This window comes from Varroa destructor, unplaced genomic scaffold (genome assembly GCF_002443255.2).
Source record: "Varroa destructor unplaced genomic scaffold, Vdes_3.0 BEIS01000007.1, whole genome shotgun sequence".
NCBI classification, from domain to species: domain Eukaryota; kingdom Metazoa; phylum Arthropoda; class Arachnida; order Mesostigmata; family Varroidae; genus Varroa; species Varroa destructor.
In genome coordinates this window covers 26,658,565-26,680,735 of record NW_019211460.1, presented here as the reverse complement: position 1 = coordinate 26,680,735, position 22,171 = coordinate 26,658,565, and the positions used below count along the sequence as shown (strand labels likewise).

Below are 22,171 nucleotides of genomic sequence, written 5' to 3'. Positions count from 1 at the left end.
TCATCTGACAGTCCTGATCTTTTTCTTTCAGTGTGTCCGTCCTTTCTTTCCTCTTTCTTTCTCCTAGCATTCTTCCAGCCGATTCAGGCGTATTTACAATGATTCCTGAAGCCAAGTTACGGACTACCACTGTCATTGTTGCTTTGCATTTAATGCTACATCGTGGGGACCTACAAAAACATGTGGTTACTGGCCAGTCGCGCAAGACATCGACATGAGAGGTCCAAATCTGAAGGTACACGCACGCCTGAACGAAGGCAGCTTCAGAAGAAGGTTGAAGAGAGCAATACGTTAACGACAGACAGAAGAACATGAGAACCTATCAGTGGAAGCTAAGTAAAACGTGTGTATATATAGATACTGTTCGGCGTTAAAGATCTTTTCTCGATATCTCTTAGTGCTTTGCAACTTTCCTTATCCTCGCATCTTTTTTCGTTGTATCTGTTCGTCAACAAATGAGCGAACCCGTTGTTTCGTGGCTCGAAGCGCAGCTAATGCAGGTTACAATAGCACTGCAGCAGCAGCAACCGTCGGAGAAGCGAACAGGACCATCAGCAGAAAGTGCAGTAGAAGTCGAAGTAGCAGAAGCTGAAACAGTCAAATCAGAAGAAAGATCGTCTTCGCCAACGCCGCCACCGCTATAGCGCCCGGTTGCTACTATTGGTACAGCGGCTATCATCAGCAGCAGCTGCAACAACATCGACGCCACCGAAGCCATGGCTTCAACGCCACCGCAATCGTTGACAATAACGACGAGCACGATCGGCCATCTCACTAAATCCCTGGGCACGTCTCTCAGCGCCACGGTGGAAACTGTTCAGAGCGAGCTCTTAAGGCGACTTATTATACTACTACAACTGCTACTACCACTAGCGGTCGCCGTAACAGACAGCGCACGGGTAGTAATAGCGAGCATCAGAGACAGCGGGAGTGCGGACTAACATGCACCGATCATGGGGATGTGCTAGAAGCACGGTAGCCGTGGCCCGGCAATGTGGGGACGTAAAGCTGGGGTGAACCAGAGTAGCATCGAGTGGCAGCAGCGGCGGCGGCATCAGTCAGTGACGTCGTCTTTCTTCTGCGTCAGTATCAAGAGACGAAACAGCAGGACTGGTAGTATGAAGACGAGAGCTGGTGGAGGCCTATGGGGGGCAAGGAGCGAAGCGGAGGCGAACGAGCTGCCGTTGTCGGTCTCGAGTGTTCCTTCATCCTGGTCGTGAACTACCGATGAAGCGATGAAAGACACAACAGCAACACCGACTACTAACGACGACGATAACAACAATAACAGGGGAGAGCTGGCGAACTCGTGGCAAGGAAGAGTGGAATCAGGCAGGAGAGTGCCGAAGGCAGAAGGCAAAAAGGAAGACCCGAGTAGCAGTAATGGTGGTGAGAGCAGAAAAAGCGGTCATCGTGGCAAAAGCGATTAAAGAGACAGACGGGATACGGGACGCCCTAACATACGATGAACCTCGAATATATCGACGACGCCAATAATGACGGCAGCAGGCTGGCGTCTGGCAGCAGTTGTGGCGGTTTTCTTCTGCCACCGGTACCACAAATCCTGCTAACTAAATCGACTTGATTCTGTTCGCGGGTGCTGCCCCATGCCTGATGGAGTCAGCGAATATTCGTGAGTTCTATTGAAGATGGAGTAAAAGACTCGCGATGCTCGTGGAGAGGAACAATAGCAGCACCGCGTTAACTACGCTGGATCGTTATCGTGTTGCTGCAGTAGCCAACGATGCTGAAGTCGCAGTTGTGCTCAAAGGGCTCCCGGGCTCCTAAATAAATTGTACAACGACCAATCAATAGACATTGAGACTGCGGCGCTGGGCACTGCGGCACTGTTGAAAGGTCGCATCGATGATTTAGGTGCAGCCTGACGCGGCTAACCGTGATGATTACGAAAAGTCACGACCTCAACGAAGCATAGTACATCCACTTCGATTTTTCATCGCTGCCGCCACCTCCTACTCCTATAAGAATACGAACTGGGAATAGCTACCAACTTTGTGCTAAGATAAATAGGCCCCTAAACAAACTACAGTAAGGCAGTTACTAAAAACCGGCGTTGATAAACTTTAAGCTGAGATTACAATCGATTTTACTACCGTATAGAAACTTCGAGCTCGTGTCACGTACGTACCGTCCGACAGCAATTGTTGTTAATACGGTGATGATAATGACGGCGCATTTAGCCGTTGTTTTTTTCGAACGTGCCCTCTTGAATCATCGAAAAAATACAATGTGCTACTTCCAGTAGCAGTGTATAATGTAACCCATGTTATACACCCTGTGAAGAGATGAATATCTATTTCTAAAGGTCTCAAATGGGAATGATTTGCGAACATGTCGTTTTGGCTACAAAGATAATTGGTAGTATTACGATTCGAATTAAGTAAAGAAAGCACAAGTTACCGTGTGCGTTCCTGTATCGTAGTTACTTTTCGATTCAAAGACGGTCGATGAAGTAATTTTTCTCGCTAAAATCTACAAAAAAACTTTTCTGTAACCCAAACTCGCTTTGTTTCGTAAATTGGCGATTAGGTTTCAATACTATATAAGCCAAGCCGTCGAGTAATGAGATCTCGAATGTAACGCCCAATTTCCCCCGGGGTATATCAGCTTGCCGATGTAATCTTCGGTTAAGATTCATCGTTGTGGAGTCGCGTCAATAGACATATCTAGCTATTCATGCGCCTGTAGTAGAACTTCTGCAAAATTGTTTCGTTGATCCATTGCAACCGTTAATCGAGAACAATGCCTAAACGAAAGGCCTAGAGATAGGGCCAGATTTGTGCCAAATAACGTAATGCAGCGGTAAACAAGCTCTCCTCAGACAACCAGGTAAATAGACGGATAAGCAAACATCATTCAATGTCACGTTAGCCTTTCGAACCCATCAGTTGCCACGCGGTACTCACTGTGAGCCGTCAACTAGACTGCTAGTGAATTATCCAGTCAAAAGCGTATTAGGATGAACAGAGCATAGAAGAAGCAGCAACGATGATGGCTACAAGTTGAAGGGAAAAGTCACGATGCTAGCTTTTTCCACTATGGCTTAGCACGGCAACGAGGGGACAAGAATACGTCCTCCCTTCAGAGGATTAGATATTACAGACGCGCATATATAATCGAATGTATATTTTATAGCGGAGTCTAGCGCTGTTTGCTCTCCTTCGTCGCCGGGAACCGATCAGGCCAATACTTTATCCAGACAGTGTTGTCACGCTAATGCTGGCAGTAGCAATCGTAATCCAATGGCGGGGTAAAAGGCGCATTTTGTATGAAGGGTGACAGGTGAACCGCGACAATTGGTGAGTTATTATTACGATCTGAGACACAGGACAACGCTATCTGTTTACTACATGACAATTTAAGTACGTTGAAGTGTTCTGCCCAACCCGCTGTGGTTTGTCCAGGGTGATCAATCACGACCACGTACGTATTACGTGGTATAGTTAAATTCAACTTAATAGCAATTACGATTGAAAAAGTACTGTAGAAGTATGCATGTTGCATATAATGTACACACATGTAATTTTCTTCTGCTAATTTGTGTGTTCACCAGCTTGAGCTCCTATTGGGATTAAACGTCAGCAAGCCCCAAGGCTTTTCCATTTGCCAGGCTGATTCTATATCCTTGTTTAGTTGTCGCCATAACTTTTTCTTTCATATTACGCAAACGTTTACTCACTCTAGAACAAAACATTAAAGCTATTCAATTGCCTTCTTAACCGTTGTTATAATTAATATTGAAATCCAATCAACAGCCGGTGGCTAATGCATGATGTCTACATGAGGCCGCTGTTGGTGTGTACTTTATGTCCCTCATATAATATCATAAGTTATAGAAATTCGTCTGCGCTATGTTTTCTATATGCACGTAAATCTCTCTGCTGTTCGTATATTGCAAAGGAAGCTGGCATCAACGGAACTGTGGTAGCGACAGCGACCATTTCGTTTAACTTCATACGTTGTACTGTCAATCGTGGGAGTGCCGTCTGCAGGCCTCATTTTATTTTGTACCCTCTAAATATATTCGTTTTTTTCTTTTCCCCGTCCTTGTAATATTTCTACCCTTCTCCAGTGCCACTTCGGTGGAACTAGCTAGATCCTGTGGTCGGTAATGCCCACCCGTATTTCTTTATTTCTGACCCGTCTCGCCCGTGATCTTTTTCCTTCCTGAGGTTTTGATATTAGCGTCATCAGAGAAAGCTCTTTTTGTTGTGCGTCTATCGTACCTTGTTTCCTTTTTCTGTTGCCAATGCTATTCGTGCTCGTCTTTATCAGCCAGTCCTATCGTCGTTCGACCGCCGGCCCCTGGTGGAAGCGGGAGGTAGCAAAGCTTCTGTTTCTACACTTCGCTAACAGCGGCAGAAGTCGGAGCAGAAACAGCGTCGTCATCAGGAGCCGCGGTAGATTTGGGAGATGTCGATTTGCTTCATCGACGGCAACGCGAACAGCAAGCGGCAGCAGCCGAAAGAGGAAGGTAAAATAGCATTAGCAAACCGAACGTGCGCCAATCGTGTATTGCCTGCACAGATACATATAGTCACCGATCGACCAACCTCTGCACCCATCCCTAGATCCCGCCACTCCCACCACTGGCCGGCCATACACGCAGCCCTCCGTAGATGCTTCTCCCAAGTTCCCTATGTTTTTCTGTCGTCTGCTTTCGGCCGGCGGATTGCGTTTGTTGTCGTTGTCGCTGTCGTCGTCGCGGTCAGACCAGCGACGGAAACAACAACGGCCGCGCATGATTGAGTCAGTCTTGGCAGCGGCTATTGCAGCACTAGTGTTGGAAGTTACAGTGGTTAGAATCAGAATGAGTCAAAGTCAGAGTCGTTGGCACCGACGACGGCTGATAAACCGCTGGTCGCCATCAGTGATCTGCCGAGCGTCGTAGGGCAGGCCGGCAGACGATTCGATTAATTCAACACAATCGTCTATACGCTTCTGCTGCGTTTTTCGTTAAATAAAACGAAGTGTTTGTCATGATATTGCATAGTTGTGCGTAACAGCACTTTACAATGGCAGTTGCTGCGATCGTTAAGCTGACTGAAGGAACGACTGATACCGGCAATCAAACTCGACTACATGTTTATCAGCTGACGAGGTGTTTCTCGTTTGGCGCGTGTTGCTAACTCATACCGGTACATAATTTCATTACGTTGGGAAATCATTTCCTAGGAAGCATTTTTCAAAAATAAATATACTATCATAATTTGCAAAAATCAATACTATTTAATTTAGCCTCATGCCTACGTATACGAGCACTCGGAATGTCGCTCAGGTATGTAAGAATCATTTACGCTTTCCATAATGTTCATGAGTTACACACAGTATTAAGTTGACACTAAGTTGCTTATACAGCCTCTGTGCCCCTCTAACGCGGATAACGTTACTGGCTGGTTGTCGTTCAATTGAGGCCAGTCACGTCGTGATCGATACGGTGCGACGTGTATTCCTGTAAAGTGCTTTTTTATGGATACGTACTCAGGCGCGTGTTCGATTGAAATCGTTCTGTTTTGCTCCGTCCGGCTCCACAATCGGCAGCCAACGAATATACGCATGCACGTAACACCCCCACCGCGCCTCAGCCGCTCCCAGTGCTTGGCATCTACAAAACAAGAACGCTAGCATTTTGGCGCTACCCATGCCGACCAGCACACGACGACGGAACAGACTACAAACGCTGAACGATATTAGTTTCTCCGCACTAGTAAGAAACACCGCTGGCGAAACAGGCACCGAGAACCGTATACAGACAGCTCCGTATACCACCTCAAAGTACGGTCTGTCGCCAGTGGTTCGTCGGCCCCGGGCTTCCGCACAAAGCCCAGGACCGGGATGACATGACAGCGGCTTGTGGTGATAACGACCATAGACGATTGCGCGATGCGATTGGGGCTGATTGGTGAACAGCCGTTGACCGATCTTGTTGGGACTTTAGAGGCCAAAGAGAAAAGCACATCGACGACGATAAAACGTCACGACCATCGATGGCAACACTTCGACCCGTCGTATGCAGCCAAGACAGCTCCAACGGCAGTAGTGGGAACAGCTACGGCAAACAACGACACAACACGAGCAACGACAACAAACATTGGCGCCGGAAGCAGTCTAAATCGACAGCCGTTATTAAAGATAGGAATATTCATTGCCAATTTTAAAGAAGCTCTAATACATATTTGAGCTGAACTTTTATCTCTGCAGCTCTGAACACGATCACTCGGGCAATGATCTAAACATGTGCATTACGTCATTGTCTTCATTGTTCAATGATGGTGTTCTATATGAATCTATTAAGCATTCTTAGCTGTTACTAAATATATGTAGTTATGTCACACAGTCATCAGTACTGGTCTTCATTGCCTGACTTCAAACGCGTTAACTTTGAAGGTTTAAAGAGCTCATACGACATAACGGGAGGGGGTGTTTCCGCCAAAGACACATCCATCCCGTCGACGAGCAAATCGCAGCAAGTCGACATAACAGCAGCGGCGGCGGCGGCAGCGGCAGCAATAGTAATAGACGCGTACACAGTTGTTGCTTGGTGATCATATGTTGTTACGGGAGCAGAACTTACGGGATGTGACGAACGTAAAAAAAATGTCAGCGTTTTATCTTCTTCTGTTCTTCTGCTGCTGCTGCCGCCGCCGCAGCTCTATCGCACATGCAGAAGTCACATTGATTCATTGGGTCGTTACGACTCACAAGGACCCCGTCAGGCGGACGCTTTTGTTACGCTATTATGACGGTCTGATAGACGCTACTTGCGTCGTCAAATAACGCTGACGGCGAACCACTTACTGATCAGTGTAGGCATGTGGTAGAAGGTTTGCGCGCTTCTCATATCATAGACAACATAAGTATCCAATCGACACAACTCACAGAATGAATTACCGAGATCTTGTAGAATCATCGCAGGACCATCACTTTGTAAGTGTCGTCCAGGGCGCTGTCTCCTTGGTGGCTAGGAATGTCAACATCTAGCTGCCCGACGTACTTCTATCCGTAACCTCGTACTACTCGCTCGCGGACAAAGCGTTATAACAACGATGACAGCCACAACAATAAGGGCGAGCTATTATAAAAAAAAAATAGATGGGCAGAGGGGAAGGACAGAAAGCGTGCGCCAAAATTGACGAAAACCTTAAAAAATCCTAATCTTTTCCTCCCCTTGGCCTTTTTTATTCACAGTTATTGGTAGTTGTTTTTTTTTGCTGCCGGCGCGATGGTTGTGGGTGGCAAGCAATAGCCGCGCGACAACAACAGATAACTTCGCTTGTCCGACATGATTCGTAAGTTATAGCTACTGATTTTTTTTTCACTGCGACCCCATGTTATTTCTAGTGGTTTGCTGCTTTGATGTTTTTGTCAGAGAGATCTTTAGCCATGAAACGATGTACATGAACCTGAACGCTGCTAATGTACGTAAATATGTTATATGGCAGAGCTTGAGAAGGAATTGCGGGTTCGTATTGCCGAACGTTTGTGGCCGAGAGACACTAGACTTTTTTAGAAGAGAACAAAATTTGTTAAACGAAATTGCCGGCAATTTTATAAAAATTGGTGTGGAGCGTAAGCGTATTAACCGGTTTCCGTTAGAATACTTCAATACAGTTGACAGTATATGGCCTCTTAAAAGCCCTACAGCCGCCCTTCATACGCGAAGCATACGTACATATATCAACAGCATTTTTCAAGTAACTTGTAGAATTAAGTTCACCTGTAGCCACCTGAGGTATCTTCGGTGCTAACGACTAATTATGCCTCGACTGCTGATTCTGAAATGTTGTCTCATCTGGCTAGGTAAAAGTTTCGGCTTGTACGTTCAATATCGCCATTAAGCGTTTCATCAGGGGGCTGGCACAAAACGGAGCCGTTCTACGCCCCGGTTCGAACCTAGACCACAACGTGTCTCTAAAATTGTCACGCGAAAACGTTACCTATTAGGCTATCATTGCGCAACAATTACTAAGCCGAATTATCAGCTCATCATTTCCTACCGATGTTAGGCGACCCCCTATCTAAATAATGAACAATCATATATTTAAATCGTCGTCCACCATAGGGAAGTTCACTTAACAGATAGACCAACCTCAAAATGCTTTTAAATTAAGTAGGTGAAGAAAGGTTTCTGTCAAAGCTAATAGTTGAGCAGGCAACCGAGGATATTGGGTGGTACATTTAGTATTCCATATAATGTAGCTATTGCAAATGGATGATCTTTAGACAGGATATTGAATATCTTTTCCCGCATAGCTTGGGTGTCTGTTCGAAACGGCAGCTTTTATTATGATAAACCCTTCATCGACAGACACACGTTTATAGACGAGCTGTCATCTCGTGCCAGCCGGTTAAGTGAAATAGTGATTTATAGTATAGAGCTATATCCTCACTACTACTACTATCCAGTCCAGTGATCGGCATTTGCCTCGGTGTTTTCCTCCTATTAACTTGGACGACGTTTGCCCTTTTTCTAGCTAGAACGTACTTCGCTGATATGTTCAAAGAATAGATATAGCCCTAGTTTGTCACTTTGCTTGCCCTCGTTTTCTCTCTCCAGGCGATAGCTTTTAGCATTGACAGGTTCAGCGTGTGGTCTACTAGAGGCAGCGTCGAAGTTGACCGGTGGCAATAACTGATATCGGTTGCTCGGCAGTTCTTACATCCGCAGCACACGAATGTATATGTATGTATATACTGTGTATAAACGATTCGTGAATACTGTCTGGCTAAAAACATCTGCCGCTGTACCGTCGCGAAATAGGCCATCATATTTGCCATAGACGATGACTGTCTACAAAGAGCTTCTCGAAGCTTCGCTCCGACATGGGTCTCTTGATTTGGACCGGTTCGAACTACGCTGAAGTTTGGTAACATAAAAGCAGTTTTACTATTTTTGACACTCTGTTTGTCCTGCTACCACTGTCAGAAATGCTGACAAACTAACAAATGGGCTTCCTGAAACATACCAGATTGGTAACGTAACGGACCCTCCATTCCATGACTTCACTGTACATTTTCGTTGCTAAAGCAATCTATGTGTGTATAAACATCACGTCGCAGGACCTGAAGATTTCTACACTTAATAGTATAGTTTATAGTGCGTCAAATAAAAATCTATTCCTTTCCTTTTGTCATAACATTGCTTAGGAGCATGCACAGTCAAACCTAACGTTAACCCAAGAGAGGGCAACGATTTGTATAGATCTATTTGAATGTGAAATCTTCTTTGATAATTTTAAGCATCGGACGATAACTGTTTTAAAATTAGGCCAACATCTTACATAAGAGATAAAAAAATGCTAAGTGCTCATCAAAGTATTGGCTGCATTTACTGTGATTAACCAGCATGACGGTTATCGTATTGTGCAGTGCTTTGTCTTCATACGTTCGCTGAAATTGCAAGTCACAATTGAAGATCTCCGACTTAACTACCCCGATCGACCATCTCATGGCCAACAAACCATTCAACTATACTCTTACTGATCTTAGACAAAGATGACGCATTTTCTTAGCGACCGATAGAGAATTGCATCGTGTATGTCCAGCCAACATGTAGTTGGACGACTCTGCTGTCACTTGTCAACGATCTGACGCACTGACTGTCAGTGGCGGGTGGCGTGGATTAGGCCAATTCAGCACGCAGCCGGGAGTCTACGACCGGCGATTACGAGCCGCCACTCAGCCCCCAGCAACACTAAGTAACGAGTTGTTCGGTGAATCTGTTTTACATTTTTTATGTGACGTGTTTCTACAATCTGTTCCATTGTTGTTGTTGTCATATTTATCGCTTTGTCTTCTCGGCGGGCATAGCTTCTGCGGCAATTCTTACCGCTGACTCCTGCAGCGACCACGCTAGCAGCCGTTAGGCGCAGCATTGCTGGCACAAGTCCAGGAGACGACGAAGATCAAGTCAAAATAACCAAATCGACGGACTGAAATTTTGGCCTCCACTAGCGCCGCCGTCGCCCCGTGTGACACCAGTGACGTCGTCGCACGAGCAACGCTCCAACCAGGCACAAGTCAGATCACGTCACTTTGCCCCGGGCGGCTACTGAATTTGATTAATACTAAAAACAGCGAGACCCCTTGGAAACCGTCAGTACGCTTTACGGAGCTCACTGTGCCACTAGTTGCTTCTACTCAAAAAGCGGATCGGCGTGGGCTTTTCGTTTCTTTGTGCGAGCGGTGGTATTTTTATCACCGACTGTGCCACGTTCGGTGTTAGCCATTGTGCGGTACGTCACGGTGTTGATTGCTCCAGCTAACTGGTGTTTTGGCTATTGTAGGAAACGTGTTCACTCGCAGTGGAAATCTCATATCAAACCGAATAATTTGACATTGAAACGGGAAGTAACCTCAGAAACACTAAGCCGGTAGCGCTGTGGGAAGCGGCGTATTAGAAAATTCTACTACAAATGATTTTCCGCTAAATCGGTAGCAGAGTATCTCTAGAAGAAGTGGAAGGAGGAACGGCACCATCAATTAGTTGGCTTCATTCTACTTGAGAGATATTCGCACGTATTTCATTAAACAACCTTTGCAAGCCTCTATTCATAGAAGCTTTCAGAATAAGGTTGCGGTACTTTATTTCATTAGTGTTGGTCTCAGCTATATCCAGCCTGCACAGAACTTCATGGCGACTGATGTCGAGTCATCCGACGAAGTTCCCCGGGGACGGAAGACTACGACACTGCTTGTTCTACGGCGGAAAAGAGGGCCAGCGGCGGGACTTCAGACGCAAGGGATGACGTTGGAAACGAAAGAGATTCAAATTAACAGAAGTGGCGCAAAAATACTGCCTAGTCGGAGGCAACAAGTAAAGATTGCGCAAATAGCCAGTACCGAACGGCGGGAGAGGATCATTTTTTGGGTGATGGTGGTGCTACTTCTGATCGTCGCTGTGCTCATGGTGGCGCTGTCGAAGTCCAAAAATCTCGAGCGATTTACGAGAAAAAAATAATCACGGCAAAATTAAGTACGGCGACAAACACGAGATACGTGTGATTCATATCGCTGAATTTTCTATAGGGACCATTACGTTAGTTTAGATGTGGTGCCTTAATGCAATTGAACGTTAGTTTCTTCATGTTTCCTTGATGAAGCCTATTTTTGATGTCGTCATTCGTACTATATAGCTTTATAAAAGAAACGACCTGCTAATAATAAACAGAATAGGCAAAGGAGAAAAGGTCGCACTGGCTGAACCGTCCAGTAAAAAGATGATCCGAGTTCCCTTTTTGATGACCAGTTTGTGGTGAGTTCTTTTGGCTAACAAATTTTCTGGCTTCAGCAAGATTCGTGGCCAAACGTAAAATGCACAGGCATCCAGGGTTCATAACAACAGTATAATACTGAAATTAAAAATTTGTATTTTTTTAGATGTTGTATTCAATAGTGCAGTGGGAAACTGCCGAAGGTTCCGGACTCACCGCGCGCTTAAGGTAGAGAGATGAGGCAAGGTCATGAGTCTCCGATGATGATGGAAAGGATAAGCTCGTAACACAAACAGAAGGGATGACTCCAGTCGCGCTGCTACCCCGGGAAACGTTTTATCCACTGGCAAATACACAAATTAGTACTAATGTCAATAAGCTGCTTGTTCGAAGAGAACCCGCTAAACAGGAATGTAGAAGCAGTATTGCAGAATCGGAGGGCTGGCAATTTATAGTTTTATGGCGCTATTTTCCCTTATTCAGAGTCCTCAAGCTGCTTGTATGTGAAGTCGACGCTAAACCTGTTACCCCCAACAAAATAAAAACAGTAGAGAAGAAGTAATTACCGTACTGTAGCAAGGTTTTAATTAGGATCATTATTAAAGAACTTGTGGTGACTAAAGTGGCTAACAAAAAGCCAAAGATTATTGTTTGGATTTTTTATCAGCCATACGCCTGCAAGTCCCAGCTTAATAAGCAGGTAGTCTGTTTATGCAGTATTTATAATGAAAGAAGGCGATCTGGCGGTCAAGCCTTGTATTTCCTGAAAGTATGGTATTATTACTAAAATTCTAATACATAATAGTAAGGCTTATTAGCTATTTTATTAGATTTTTTTTAGAATAAGCTCCTATAACAAAATTATGTTCAGAACATGAAAATGCATTATTGTTACTTTATCGTACATATATGGAACATAAAATCTAGGAAAACTGAGCACCGCTTCTGAATTTTATTACGTAACACATCTTTTATCAAGATCTATGCGAGGTATCGTAACCCGAAAATCATATCATGGTTTCTGAAGAAGGCTAGCTCTAAGCAGTACTATTAGATTGCACGGTTAAGTAAATGAAAAGGTAAAACGCTAGATCTAGTGCTGCAGGCCCATGCGGACTATGCAGGCCTGCAATGTTTGAAACCACAATAACGATCGCCATGCGCAGACGAACGACCCAGGTAAGCCCGAAAAAGAAGATGCGCTCAAAGAAATGAAACTGTAAGCAAAACCACAGCTGAAATGATACCATTAGCGTGCCCTTCCATGTGGGTGATGTTCGACCCGCACAAGGTCCATGCTGTTCTTTTTCTTTGAATGAGCCTTCTCTAGGACTTCCAGGTTCCTTACGCTGCTGTCTTTCCATTAATCTCCTACGATCATGCTGCGAATATAGCTCAATGGATTTATGCGTGTGTATGTTTGTCTTCCTTCTTTCTAGGTGCACTCTGTCTCTTTGACGTCTTCAGTGTCCAGACGAAATCGTTTGCCTTCTGTGGCGGCCCTTTTTGCTTGTCACTCTTATTTTGCTAGCAAGAATTATGCGTTCGATGGTAAGTTTTTTGATGGACAAAGTCGAGCTGTGCTTGCTCTTAGACTTGGGCGCGATTTTTTGCTTTTTCGATTTTCCTATCACTTCAGATGAACTTCTTTTTTAATTATTAATTTTCGTTACGAAAAATCTCAGGTGCTTCTACGTATCCCGATCTTGAAGGTGAGTTCGGTTGCTGATGAGGTTAATGTCATCTCTTTTGTCCAAAGTATCTATACCATAAGGATTCTCTGTATGCCTCTTCTATGTCCTTTAGGTGACCGGAACGCCGACCCAGGCCACGACTCAGGCCTACTGCACACTGTGCACTCCTGTCAGCCTTCCTCCCCCACACAGCCAGCTCTCTAATGTAGAACGCAGCTTGAAGAGGGGCTCAAACGAGCTTCCAGACACTAGTATTAAGTACTTTCTAGGTTTGTATATCGCTCTTCTTACGCTTGTTCCTGCCGTTTCGCGCAAAGAAATTCCGAGATAAAATGATCACCAAGATCAGCGGCGCTTAGCAGGACACATGACGACAAAATGAATGTCGCATCAATGATAATGATGAACCATTTCAAATCGAGCACTGCCACCCGCGCTACTGCGCGTTCCTGACCTAAGCCGCCTATGATATCGTAGCTGTGCTATGCCGTAGGGAACATACATACATACATAGGGCCACGCTGGTACTGTCGAACGCCAGTGTAACTATAATCCTATAGTAGTGCATGTAGTGAGTTAGGTCGTTCCTGTGGTTGATTTTGGCAAAGCTGCTGTTACCTCTACTGCTGTGTATTGAACCCTGAAAACATGAATGGATGAGTGCACAAATGAGTAGTTCAAGCGGCCGTTGTTGCCATCGCGGCGAGCCGCTGTGAGTGTCAACGACTGGCGGGCTACAAGGTAAAGGTGCAACGGATCCTGCTTTCTATCTTTGCCCTACTACCGGAAGGCTGCTCATACTATCGTATCAGTAGTCTCTGGCCAACGACTTAATCGTCGGCGTCTTTTTCAACAGTCGTCGCTGTCGACAAATCTCTGACTCGTCTCAGCCTTCCATTTTCCTTGGCCCTCACTCGTTTGCTTTTAGTTTCCGTCTCGGCCATCTGAGCCCGTTAACCACTGCACGAACGCCGCGTCTCTGGCCACGATAGCAGTTCCAGACTTATCTTGCTTGATCTCAATGCACAACCTTCAGTGCACGGGCGATCATCGTCTACTCTAGTCTCCGCCAACACCAGCCACGTGCGCACCCATTACCTACTACCGCAATAATACAATGTTTACTGTGACGCCTGTCTAGCCGCCAGTCGCAATGTCTCCAAAGGCCGAGAACACAATTGATCATTGTCGGCCTCAGAACAGGACGGTCCCAGAAGAGCAACGCAGTGCAGTGGTGCCGGCGTCTGCCGATACCCCACAGACGATACCCATTCGTACGCTGGCGTATTACTATGTACCAAGTAAATTTACCATAGTACTGCATCCAAGCTAATCCAAGCCAATACAATATGCCTGCTAACGCCTTAGCAGGCCGAGAACAGGCAGGTGGTGCCGTCGCGGCATCGGTGCTCTGGGTGGGTGTAAAGCTAACTCGAATACACATGGTATCGTAAAGCAGTTGGGCTGAGGCAAAAAAAGAACAATGGTAAATACTAATGACAGAGATCTTTGCTTTGTCTCTGTAGAAAATCTAAAGGTACCTAGAAGGAGCAGTCCCATCACCCGTCTTTTTAGGTGATCCAGTCGAAATGACAAACAGTAAAATAGGACAAGGTAGGCTGGAACGAAGCGGCCAGGAACGGGACAAATTTGAAATGAAGATAAACGCACAGACTTGAATGTTCTGCTTGTAAAGGTTTCGTCCAGCTGGTTCCATTTGTTAAGCGCGTTCCACATATGCGATTTTGAGATCGGTCCAACGACATCACCGCTACGCCAGCTAATGAATCTGCCATCTGCGACTGGGTTGCGTTATTGGGCATAAGTACGATGCTTCCATGCCCTAGCTATCGAGATGCGTAGCGAAATGAGATACGTGATTGACCAGATAATCTGGTTTTCAAAATTTTTTACCGTTATCTAAAACTTACTGCGTTTCACCGTTCACAGATGTTTGTATGATTACCGCAAATTGCGTTCGCCGTTGTTCCCCGAAAACTCGCGTGATTACACTCGAAGTTCGAAACGCACATCGTTACAAACGTATTTTTTTTGTCTTTTTGATCAACTTGCCACGCAAGAAACAGTTCTTATTTTTACAGTCTACTAATATGTATATTTCAATATTAACCAATTGTACTGACTAATAAAAATCTGCTATTTCTCTCAGTTGCGGGAACCGTACCAGGTAAACCCATCTGTAGCAATAATGCAAGACATTTAAGAGACAGCGGAAACGCTGATCCTAGTTCATGATAGTCTCGATGATTAATACTATCGGTATAATTATCGGTTATAAAATTGCTGTTGCACGGAAGGTTCTCTCTTTTTGGGCTATTTTTTGTCGCTTTTTTACCAGACGTTTAAGTAAACCCAATCGTAGACGAGGGATTAAGCAGAAGTAACGAGCAACGCTTCTCGTCAAAAATAAGCCAGCCTCACAGGAAATTTGGCTAGGTAGCTTAAAGCTCTTTGAAGGACCAAAGGGCCTGTCGGACGGTGAATTGATTACTCGAATCGAAAGTAGAAATAGACCAATAACATCATTTGAAATTATTACTTACTCGGAAACACTCACCCAGAGTTCAGAAACAGTCGAAACTCAGAACTAATTTTGTAACAATTGTGGAATAGGAGATCTAGTTAGACGTATTTCAGGGTAGCCGTTCGAGACGGTTTAAACGAATGGGAAATTCTAGAAATATAGGAGCCATGTGTGAGTGGTGAATATATAAAAAAAATCACAGAATCTTAAGTAAGACACATCGTTGGATAAAGCGAATGTCATAGCCATCGACGTATACCACGATAAAATAATAAAGTAGTACGATTAGTGATACATTGTCAGCTGTTAGATTGGGATAAAACACGAAATAAGTGAATGAAGATGCAACATCTAAAAAATGGAGTCGTTCACCGGCAAACCTTTGCCCCTAGGTGCGAACTTGACTGGATGTCCTGTTCATACCAAGGTAGACGTATCAAGAATCGTTTTTGTAGAACAACTGCTACGGCCCTGTTGTTCTGAATACTAACCGTTTGCTGAAAAACGTCCTATAAAAAAAATACGCACCTAGATTAATACTGAGTGCTGTTTGGTTTCGACTCTGGCGCTCTATGAATGAAAGGGATGCCAAATATCCAAATGGCTGGGAACTAGTTGTTCCCCAGGGCACAGTCATAACAGAAACAGATTAGTCGCTCTATTTATCCCTTCGGAAGCTGCTACCATCGTCGCTAACCTGCCATCCACTACCTCTCATTGCTGCCTGACGTTGTCTATAGACTTCAGTCGAACCGAACGCTAATGGCTATAGCAGCGGATCTCGTAAATCGTTTATGAGGAGGAATGTGAACTGAAGGTCGACCTGAATTGACCTCACTCCAAGTTCTCAACTGAGTGCAACACAAGTTAGTGATTTGGGCTGTTGTCGCTTCGAACTCTTCTACCGCGAACTGATCTTCCGCTGATGCTATTGCTTCTGTTTTGCGGGCGTGCCACAAATGGGGCTCACACAAGTGGGCTGGTGGACGAATTAATACCAAGCCGACCTGAACATCTGGCGTGGGTTATCGTAGGTGGAATTGCAAACGCACTTAGTGTTCTGATCGAGAGACGAGTTGTGCCCTCTAGAAATTTGCCTACAATTCAAGTACTCAATTACCGCTAATGAAGGTTAGAAATTAGGTGTTTGACCAGCGGCGGCGGTAAGATTTAAGCCTAAGCTAAAATGTTCTGGGCACACTATGTATATATGTTTAGAATAGAACGATGAGTCGAACTCAGTCCAAGATTTGGCCAGAGACTAGTTCTCTCTTACTGAAACACGTTGCTTTCAAAGTTGACGCGCTGCCTAGGCTGATCATGAGTCAAGATAAATTCAGATATGCCGACAAATTCTGCCGTCTCTTTAGAATATCATGGAATTAGCTTGTTTGCCAATCGCTCAAAAAAGCTCTAGACTTATTGAATTTACTATGCGACTTATGGCTAATATAACACACAATAAAAATAATCACTGATTTTAGCCTAGTGCACACTAGATTTTAACGAAGACAGCCAATAGAATGGTGAAGACCACGACTCACGTGTACGATACTGTAGAAGCTTCATATTATCAACTGCGTTCGATCTATTTGTCGTCGTACAATGCGGTTTTTGTTGGCATTTTGCCACTTCTTCTATATAAGTTCAATATGTTTACCAATTATCAAGTATCTTAATCTCGGACTATTGAAAACAATCAGAATTTCGTTACTGGTTCTTGTTTACCCTTCCCGTGTAACTAATGTATAATATGAGCAAACAATTGGGCTCATTAAAACGCAATATAATATAGTTTCGTTGTTTTCTGTACGGTCGGACGTCTTCCTGAAGGCTTTCTCCACTTTTTGGCCTTTAGTTTTATTGAACGTAATGATTAATGGTAATCGGCATAGTTAATACAGTGGATAGCTTACGTTCATTCTCGGGTAAAGGACCAAATTTACGCATCTGACTTTAATCCAACAGACGCAGAATAGAAACTAACCTGACCCACGATCGTCGACATATAAAACCTGCCGTTTGTGTACATGCATGGTACACACTTGGTTGTCCAATCACTGCGACGGAACTACCAGAGAACAGGACACAGCAGGACAAAAACTGTACGAAAATCTTTTTCATTTCATCCTTTTCGATGTCACAGTTAGACGGAGTGACCAGAGTCAAGACTGGGACATTCCTATGACTACCTATTGAAAAACGAAGAAAAAGGCATGAAAAACATCTACTAGTTAATTTCCGATATTAGAACGAAGAGTACCAGAAGCTACCAGTTTATCAATGATACAGATATTATTGAAAAATGACAAATTTTGGGTTTTCATTTAACTTACGAACGCACTTAGAGCATCTGAGAGAGAAAGATGTCATCTTTTAAACATTACGTTCACTTTTTCCGTTAGTCAATTTTTCTCGATAAATGTGTATTCCATTTCAAATCCACTAATTAATGTACAAATACGTATCTCGAATTTAGAACTAAGTTACTACTTTTCGTATTAAATTATCGATCTAACTTCGGGTGGCACAGTCGAGGCTATGCTGCTACAAGTTAGCTGCCGAGTACCGTGGCAGAAACCCTTGTATCAGCAGTAAGAAACTTCGGTCTCAAAATAAGAATTTTTACTTTCTGCAAAAGCTCAAGCATGTATTGGAATAGGCTTCGTAAAGGAATTATAGAGTCTAAAGATACACTTGAAAAGATATAAAAGGCCCAATTCAGGTGATCAGTGTTGTGCTGTTTACTGAATACAAATCCACTCGTTACCAACAGCCTCTCTATGTTTCAAATTTTGCGGCCGGCATTGTCGTTAGTCATTCCATTTAACGGCGATGCCGGACGTAGAAGTTAAAACATAGAGCTACATAGAGCCTTTTTTAAATACTGTAAATTGCCGACATTTTGTCGGCAAGGGCTTTCCTTGTTCTCTCAACAAGCAAGGACTACGTCGACGTTTATGTAACTTGCAAGTTATATTCCGCAAGCGTAAACTATTTCAGTTTACATAGCACGATTTCTAATCCTAAGAATTCCAACTTAATTTGTACGTTTATCTTTAGAACAGTACGGGCAATAGGCTATATTTCCAGATCTCCAGTTTTAGCTGCGTCCGCTTATATGTAATCATAGGTTCTGATAATATTCTATCGTAACTAATCACTATAATTCAGAGTCGACAAATTTAATTGGCCATCGTCTGGTCGAAATCCGGTATCTCGATTCAACAAATACCCCGCAAAGGTGCCTAAAGTAAGAGCCAAACCTGAACAGGTCCAGCAGGTACTTCGGCAGTGGCCACAGGCAAACCTCTGAGGTCGTCTGAAGGTCCTTGTTGTATATTGTGTTGCGCTCATGATCCTCCTGAATTTGGCTCCTCCTCAGCATTAGTAGTTAGTAAGTTCAATTGTGATTTTCTAAGCAGCACGCAACTTATCCTTACCTGTAGGTGAATCGTGTATACGGTATACATACACAGACAGAGATCGACTAGAATTTAGATAAAGACCTGCCTACCCTGAACGCTTCTAAGCGATACCGCCTGTCGGCAGTTTGTGCCGACCACTATGGCCTTATAACCTGATCTTTGCGGATCCTTCAAAGCTGCTGCCACTGCCGCTGCTGTTGATTTCGGGTAGTCTTTTGGTGTTCCCATGCTGATCTCTTGAGCCATCGAGTACAGATCGTTGTTGCTACCTGCTACCAGCGATCAGCGAGTACCTGATACGTACAGCTCCGCTATCCGCAGCCCGCTCGTGTGCCTGCTCAATCCGTGTACCGTCTCCGTAAGCAAATGATCGGAGTCAGACAAATTTCTGCAAAGGCACCGCCCTCCACCTTTGAGACTTGTTATTATTATTATTATTATTATTATGTGGCTGCAAATTTGTGCCCGCTTGCCTGCTTGACTAACTTGGTCTCGATCTGCCCGACCTACGGAGCCGGGTGTAGGGCTGTGTGTGTGTGTGTGTTGTATTTCGCAAAAACAATCGAAAAACCCAGAAGTGCTTCGGCTAAGCCCTCCTCCTTTCTTTAATTTTTGGCGGGAATCGTAGCTTCTGCGCGAAGTCGAGCGTGAGCGCACTGTGTCCGATGATCAACTTCGGCCGGTTAAGCCCAATCACTTGGTTAGAGACACTGAGAGTCCAGTATAAACCTGACTAGTTGCAACAGGTCACACTTTGTTATTATTAGGTTAGTATCAAAGTGATCCGAAGAGAATAGTGCCGGCATTTCCCTGACGATTCGATTTCGTTTAGGCCGCATTTGTACGCTGTATCGTGGGCGGATCCTGAGGTCACGAAGTTGCGTTTTCTGGAACTATTGTTAGTTTATTAATGAGCTATCTATATTTGCGGAGCTTTTAACAGGTGCCGCTAACGAGTTCGATAGGTTTTAGGTTGTTTTGTTGTATCATTTGCGACTTGAGCGAAACAACTCGTACTATCTTTAAACCAACTACCTGGTCATGGGCCTCAGTTACAAGTGGGTAATCGCCCTGCTGAGCTTGTTTCTGTTGACATTTTCCGATTTTTAAACGCCAACATACGATAACGCTTAGACTATCCATTTGAGCTACTGGACGCATATGATCTGATTTCTGAGTTCTCTTCGATGTTTATCTATCCAGGACCGAATTGGCCGTACCACATGCTCAATACAACATGAAGCTTTAAAACGTAACAGTGTTCCACGTAACCAATAGATATTGCAGCTCGATACTTATACGCTTTCTGATGTTGGATCAGAAGATTTTACGTCCCGCTTAAACTACTCTCGATACTATTCCCTGTTTGTGTTCTGTGCCAACATACATAGCAAACTATTAATTAGTATAATTAACATAAGCACATTAATTATAATTAACGTACAATTATACTCTTATTATTACTCTGGCAGAAAGCATTGCAATTTAGTACTATATATATCTTTATGTTTGATTAGTTTTATATACATGTAAGGCTGTATGTAGATAGCTTGAATTTAACAGGCAAATACATTGTCGTATACGGACGTCGCTGACGCCGAATTCAAACGACACGGGGTAATACCATAATGCTGTGGATATTCTAAGGGCTAAATGATAAAGGGCAGTCATCGGTCACAATTATTACAGGCACCACTTGAATATTTAGATCACGTTTTTCTCTATTCGAACCTTAGAGACTGTGTTGTTTAGATGGATAAAGACAAACAGTGTTACTATCTAAGTATATCTTCGGAGTCGTTTGTTTTAATTATGTGGTGTTATAATGTATTTGTCAAAGGCGTAGATAAGTAGTAGCATACGAATCAATTGCTGGCGACGTTGTGAGCAAATGGTGTCGGCACTACCGTAGCTTTGACGATAGTATACCCCTAAGCCTTCGCAGGGAAAGTGAGGGAGTAGAATCTTCGTAAGATGCGTGGCTTCGGAGCTTTGTGCATACATCAGCATTAGAGCTGGCTTAATAACATATCCTCGTCCCCGTGGACCTGATCCACTTGGCTGAGGTTCGAATCTTCAAACGGCCGCTGCTACCAAAACAACTACTAGAAAGGCATACGGCGATAATTTGATGCCGATGTAGCCCCTACTCGAAACTGGAACCCAAAACCGAATAACCTGCTGTTGTCAGCCAAGCCTGTAACTACATACAACAACAATGAGCCTTACGTTCTAGCGACAAATTGTTCATCACCAGTATTCGTCTAACCGCCAATCACCATAGGCACACGGTTCCTGCTGTCCAGGTAACTTTTTAAAGGAACTTGTTCTACGTATCTCGAATGAAGAGCAAAGAAACAGGCAGACGCGTATTTGAAGTCGACAAATCTACATAGGTATGTATACCCAAAGGACGAGGCGCGCAGGGCTTCGATTTGTCTACCTTGTCGTCTACTAAACACAGGCGTTCGAGGAGGAAATTCCAAAGGTGACATAGTCTCCAAATAGTCTGTCTGAATTGACAATCCTTTTACGTAATCAAATGAAACGCAATAATCGAGCTATAAAAACAAGGTGCGGATTCGATTGCACTAACAACGTTAAAATTGGCCTCGTCGGAAGTTGAAATGACAAATCAACATATAGAAACGTCGAAATGGGGAAAATCGCGTATAACAACATCCGTATATGGACGAATGGAGAAATTTGTACCTATTTCTGTGATCTGTAGAACTGTCGAAATGGAATCCAACGAACAAAAAGGCAAGACACGTTTTACCCCCTATAAATAAATATGTCAGAGAACAAGACACGATTTTAGGTGGCTGATTCATTGCAATTAAAGCATAATGGACACAACTATGTAGTACTTGAAAAGTCTATCCTTAGAAGAAATTATTTTGTGTGTTTTACCCCATTACCACAACACCAAAGGTTTAGAATTACCACTATATATGTATGGCACGTACTCTTAGCCGGATGCGAACGATTTACTTAAATTAGCTAGAATCTTCTGCACTTCTCATCTGCTCGATTGTCATAGCCAACTTCAGTCAAAAGTCGTCACCCTTCAGCAAACAGAAATCTAGCTCTCGGCCCGTCTTAGCATATTTTTACTCGATGGGCTATTCAAAGGAAAACGTCAATCGACAACCAATGTAACGTTACTGATAACCTGGAGAGCACTGTTGCTCGTATAGAAGTCCGCACCATTATTTTATAGTATACAGCTCTAAGAACACTCTAACTGCGGTGTTGTTCGCCGTCGCT

At 44.0% G+C, this 22,171-nt stretch overlaps 1 protein-coding gene and 2 long non-coding RNA genes across 10 annotated transcripts in view; 2 read left to right on the top strand and 1 right to left on the bottom strand.

Moving 5' to 3' along the window:
• The window catches only part of LOC111254291 (uncharacterized), a 111,513-nt gene that overhangs the window by 28,539 nt on the left and 60,803 nt on the right, over positions 1-22,171 (top strand). For 2 of the 7 annotated variants that reach the window (XR_015316513.1, XR_015316516.1), the window contains exon 4: positions 11,401-11,804. The exons of 4 other annotated variants lie outside the window; for them this stretch is intronic. This is a non-coding gene — a long non-coding RNA (uncharacterized LOC111254291). Of the gene's footprint in view, positions 1-4,296; positions 4,433-11,400; positions 11,805-22,171 lie in introns of those variants that run through there. One more of the 7 variants, XR_015316512.1, reaches the window with a different exon arrangement.
• Positions 13-21,699, top strand: LOC147754505 (uncharacterized). Of its 2 annotated transcripts, XR_015316511.1 has the most exons (4): positions 13-4,495; positions 12,674-12,785; positions 13,041-13,197; positions 17,442-21,699. XR_015316511.1 is itself a non-coding variant. In XM_086974271.1 (3 exons), exons 1-3 carry the CDS (start codon positions 4,271-4,273, stop codon positions 13,130-13,132), a joined length of 429 nt encoding a protein of 142 aa, XP_086830397.1. In that variant the 5' UTR covers positions 13-4,270; the 3' UTR covers positions 13,133-17,267. The 2 variants fall into 2 exon arrangements, 1 of the variants encoding a protein (XP_086830397.1); XM_086974271.1 differs by lacking the exon at positions 17,442-21,699 and having other exon boundaries at positions 13,041-17,267.
• On the bottom strand, positions 4,362-7,028 carry LOC147754506 (uncharacterized). Its single transcript, XR_015316528.1, has 2 exons — positions 6,913-7,028; positions 4,362-4,445 (listed from the first exon to the last, which is right to left on the bottom strand). It is a non-coding gene; the product is annotated as an uncharacterized LOC147754506 (long non-coding RNA).

Excerpts from the sequence above, each read along its gene's own strand:
- LOC147754505 (XM_086974271.1), top strand. The coding sequence starts at position 4,271 with ATGCTATTCGTGCTCGTCTTTATCAGCCAGTCCTATCGTCGTTCGACC. Across the intron at positions 4,496-12,673 it reads GCAGCAGCCGAAAGAGGAAG|GTGCACTCTGTCTCTTTGAC; the intron begins GTAAAATAGCAT and ends CCTTCTTTCTAG. Across the intron at positions 12,786-13,040 it reads CAAGAATTATGCGTTCGATG|GTGACCGGAACGCCGACCCA; the intron begins GTAAGTTTTTTG and ends TATGTCCTTTAG.